The sequence below is a fragment of the Perca flavescens genome, chromosome 8 (assembly GCF_004354835.1).
Source record: "Perca flavescens isolate YP-PL-M2 chromosome 8, PFLA_1.0, whole genome shotgun sequence".
NCBI lineage: Eukaryota > Metazoa > Chordata > Actinopteri > Perciformes > Percidae > Perca > Perca flavescens.
The window spans coordinates 16,897,392-16,901,956 of NC_041338.1; the positions used below are offsets into that span (position 1 = coordinate 16,897,392).

Sequence of the window (4,565 nt, forward strand, 5' to 3'; positions counted from 1 at the left end):
GAGCACAGTTGCATGTGCTAATTAGACCACAAACACATTTACAAAACAAACAAACACATTCCACATATTGCACTATTTAGATGTCCTTAATACATTTTCAGTTTAGATGCGATATGTGTCGTGTTTTTGTAAATTATTCAATGCGGTTGTTTAGATTGTTTAGCTTCTTTTTTTAAATAATTTTTGGGGAATTTCAGTGAAAAACAGAATCGCAGTTGACCCTGATTATAGTGTTAAGCGCTCATTAGAAATAGGCCACACTAAACTGCAATTAAAAAAAAAAAAAGCCTTAATGTGGACTGAATCCCATCTGTCTTTGCGGTGGTCCATATTGTACTCATAATATCTTACTCATCTTCACAGTGTACTTGCTCAACCCACCAGTGAAGCTTTTGAACAGATTCTGTTTGATTTAAGTACGTGGACAAATCATGAACCTTCTGAACTCACTTTGAGTTTGCATTGGTCAACTAAGAGTTGCGTGCCATGTCGATTGGCTCATGTCTAACAACTATTTTCAGTTTCAAAATTCAAACTCTTTTTCCACGTCAGTTATTCTCTTAATGTTGCGGCTGTTGTTAGGTTTAAGCAAAGGTTAGCTCTTTCAAATGGCGCTGACGCTTTGGAAACAATAAAATCTCAGTTCTGCTCCCCTCCGTGTAGTGTCACTACGCAACAGAGTCCCAAAACACCAAAACAAGGGGGCAACCCTGGTCGAATTGGGCCCCATTCCACACTCCTCCAAGTGCTTATCGCTGGAATCTGCTGGAATCTGCTGGAATCTGCTGGAATCTGCTGGAATCTGCTGGAATCTGCTGGAATCTGTTGTTTGCCCACAGATCCAACCCGCAGAGGGACGAGAAAGCAAAATAAAGTGACAGGGAGAGAGAGACAGCAGTTCAAGCTCCTATAGCTTGCCCTTTCCAGAGTTAAAGATGGATTCCTGGAGGAATGCCTCCATGGCTGTATCGCGTGACTGCAACTGCTCCCCTCCATCAAACACATGGGACTCATTTACCCTTGTGGGCCACAGTGATGGTGCCACAAACACCAGGCCCCCTCAGGAAGCGAGGAGAGGGGAGGAAGAGAAGGAGGAGAATGAGTGGGTGGGGGGGGTTCTGCCATTAACAATGCCCGTGTCCCAAAGGACGCAGCGGATGGCACATAATGGATCATCATCTGCCCTGTGGTGAACAACGACCAAATGGGTTTTACTGCTTTATTACAAGGACCACAGAAAGGAGCCTCATAATTCAGACCGATCGCGGCTGTGATCTATCGTCATTTTCATCCATGTAAAGTTAAACTCTAGAGTCATCATACTTGAAGACTTATGAATCAGAGAGGAAATGAGAAAAAGAGGATGGTTGAAGGTGTGATAGGAGGACAGTGTGGTGATTGTGCTGCCTGACTGCACTCTGGCGATGGCTGTTCAAACAGGCAAGAGCTGAAATGTCACCAGCCCTCTGCAGAGAAAAGGTCTGCTGACAGCCTGTATAAACACTGGCATTTTTCCCCCCGTGTAATCACATGTTCACTTAAAAAGAGCACCCAATGAATTCCATGGTGATGCTCTGTTGTAGTATGTTTATTCTCCTATCTGTTTTACTATGATAGGAGGGTGTCTGTTGTCCGTAGAGCGGGTGGAAGGTGGGAGGGAGGAATCAAATTCCGATTGTCATGGACACTCCCGACATCACTGGACTTTGTTCAGTTTGTTAACACCATAATTCATTTGAATGCTCATCCCAAATGTACCAGCTGATACCATGGCACGTTTGAAGACAGTAATTGATCTCGGCAAGTGAAAGACTGGGGAAAGGACCTTTTTAAATCATTTGCCAAATCGATTGGTGTTTGGTTCAGTATTCATTTGAACTATTTTCTAACAAAGAAATAGTGATAGTAAACTGACATAAACTGATGACAATTATGTCCGTGGATTATCCGCAACATAACATCTTGTCTACACCAGCTAGCGGAAGAAACCAACAGATTCTCACTCCCATCTCGTAAAATATGGACGCTTGGTCAGGTGCCTTTGTTGTTGTTATTGACGCTAAAAGTCTCCTTTAGCGCCATATAATGTGCTTTATCTAAACGCACTTGCTCGGGACTATTGACGCAGTTGTGTTAAAGAAAAGGTCGTGGGTGGGCTTACATTTCCTTGACACGTGGGAATAACGGGACGGTTGGGTTTAGGAAAAGAAGAAAGCAACTGCGTGACACGCAGGACGTGAACCCCGGTCTCCTGGGTGAAAGTCCTGTGTTTGACCCATCCACCACACCAACCAACCAACCTTATGCGGAATATCAGCCTTACGTACTACTCGCTACCGTAGTTGCTCTTAGTGTTACGTCATCGTAAAACCCCATATAGCTGCTCCTCCGGTACGTTATACAAACACGCTGAAGGGCGCTTTTTTCGTTGCTACAGGCGCTGACAGCCACTGTCCAAACATCCGTATTTTACGAGTTCGGAGTGAGAACGGGTTGCAAGAAACACATCAACATCGAGCAGCCTGTCGTCGGGACATTGTTTTTGAAAAGATACTTGCAGTTGAAAGACAAATGTAATTTTTCAAAGCGCTGAGCACAAACAAAATTCCATTATCCTCAATTGTCTTGGTGTGTCAGCGAAATTTCTAAATCAAAACCTCAGCACTTCAAACCAAAACTATCTGCTCTGCTAGATCCCACTAGGGGTAAGTGAGAAAACATGTTTTGGGCGACCCTTTAAATCAAATATCAATACATAAATAAAAACATAAAAAATCTAATCAAAATGAACAAGCACAAAAACAATCTTATCTTTGCTAGTTGCTCCTCTCAACCATTTTGTTTCCAAAGAAATGACAAAATCAACAAATTCATATTGTTGTCACTAAAGCCAACCGTTATAATGTGTTCTATTTATGGTACTTATTGTGACTGAGGTTGTTCTTCTTTGTCTCCTTCAGGTGTTGTTCGCCAGGTAAAGTCTCTGATTGGCCCATTGACAACAGTACTGAAACTGTCCATGCGCAACCTGACAACTCAGGGCGACTCTGGCCAGAACATCATCAACGTTCACGTCTTTGTCTCCGAGTTCTGGTTCTGAGAGGTGGATGCCAAATTATACCACATGTATTAAGACATCCATTGTCAACACTGTACACATTGGTTTTGTTATATCAATGCATAGATCAGTGTCACGGTTTTAATGTTTGATTACTTTTGACAGTTTCTGAGATGAAAGGCTACTAGCTGCTTCTGATGACAGCACTACACTTTGTTTTGATGACAAGCTCAGCCTGGCATGCACTCTTGCATTGCATCTGGCATAGCAGAGCTAAATATGGAGAAACGTTGTTATCAAAAAAAACTCTTAAGAAATGAGACATGCAGAAGGTTTTAAATTGAAAGTGCATGCATTTAGAAAAGTCATTAAAGGACCATGTGATTCAATTCAACAATATTCTTTTCATGACAATAATAAGCATTTGTTTTTGTAACATTCACTTTTTCTTTCTTACTGTATGCATTGGATGAGGTATTTTTTTCAATGGAATAAACACTATTTTAGTTAAGTGTTTGTTTATTGTATTTCCTTCCAGTCACATTTAAAGACCATTATTTGAATTTATCATGTAATTTACACTTATGGGTTCAGGAAGTTAATGAGAAAAGGAGAAATATCTGTATGTGTACGTATGATTTACAAGCCATAAACACCGAAACATGGAGAGAAAATAGGGAAGGCAAAGAGATAGGTGCTGCATCTTTAATGAAAAAAACCATCAGTTCTTAAGACTACTTTCGTCAGGTCTGCAGATCACAATAACGTTAGCTAGCGCTACTCGCTCACCAAGCAAGCGGTCCAGTTTTCCACATATTCTTCTCACGCCACAATTCAACTTCTCATTGTGCTCTATTATTACTTGTTGTCCTGGCCTGTTGATGGTCCTTTGGCAGGCTCAAAATTAGAAGGCTGCAGTTCATCAAATGTGTAAGTAACTTGTCTGTACTTGCTCCCTCTCCCTTATGTGACAAAATGTTTCAATTTTCCCACAAGTCATAATGTCTCCATATAGAGGTATATTCCCAAATTCCTAAATGATGATGATTCACACTGTCGCAATCTCAATTTACTGCTCGCTGTGTCAGTTATATATGCAATAATAAACAAGTTTACATTTTATTTTGCCAATATGCTAACCTAAAAAATGCCCTTTGTAAAATGTGTAATTCAGTAACATTGTAGTCGGTGAACCCTGGTCATAAAAACATCATGACTTGTGCAATGTCCTGAATAAAGTCAACGACAAGAAACTTGATTATGATAATTCGGACATGTCAATATTAGCTAACAAACAGAGACGTGCAAATATAACTATCTTAACCAGTTTGCTTTTATTCATGGCGGTCTGTGGAACGTCTGTTTCTATGGTGACATTTAGAACATTCTGTTTACTTTGCACCCAATGATATCTGTCGAGGCGCAGTAAAGTCCAACTCAATATTGACAGCTTGTCCTCAGAATGCCCTCAGTTGAGTTACTGTAGGATCTACATAAGCTTCTACTC

The 4,565-nt window shown here is 40.9% G+C and overlaps 1 protein-coding gene across 1 annotated transcript in view; it reads left to right on the forward strand.

Annotated features, from left to right (window-relative positions):
• fbln1 (fibulin 1) overlaps positions 1–3,569 on the forward strand; it is a 29,463-nt gene extending 25,894 nt beyond the window's left edge. Inside the window, exon 17 of the mRNA XM_028584836.1 lies at positions 2,961–3,569. Within this exon, the coding sequence (XP_028440637.1) occupies positions 2,961–3,100 (140 nt within the window). The 3' untranslated portion in view covers positions 3,101–3,569. The remainder of the gene's footprint in view (positions 1–2,960) is intronic.
• Positions 3,570–4,565: the final 996 nt, after the last annotated feature.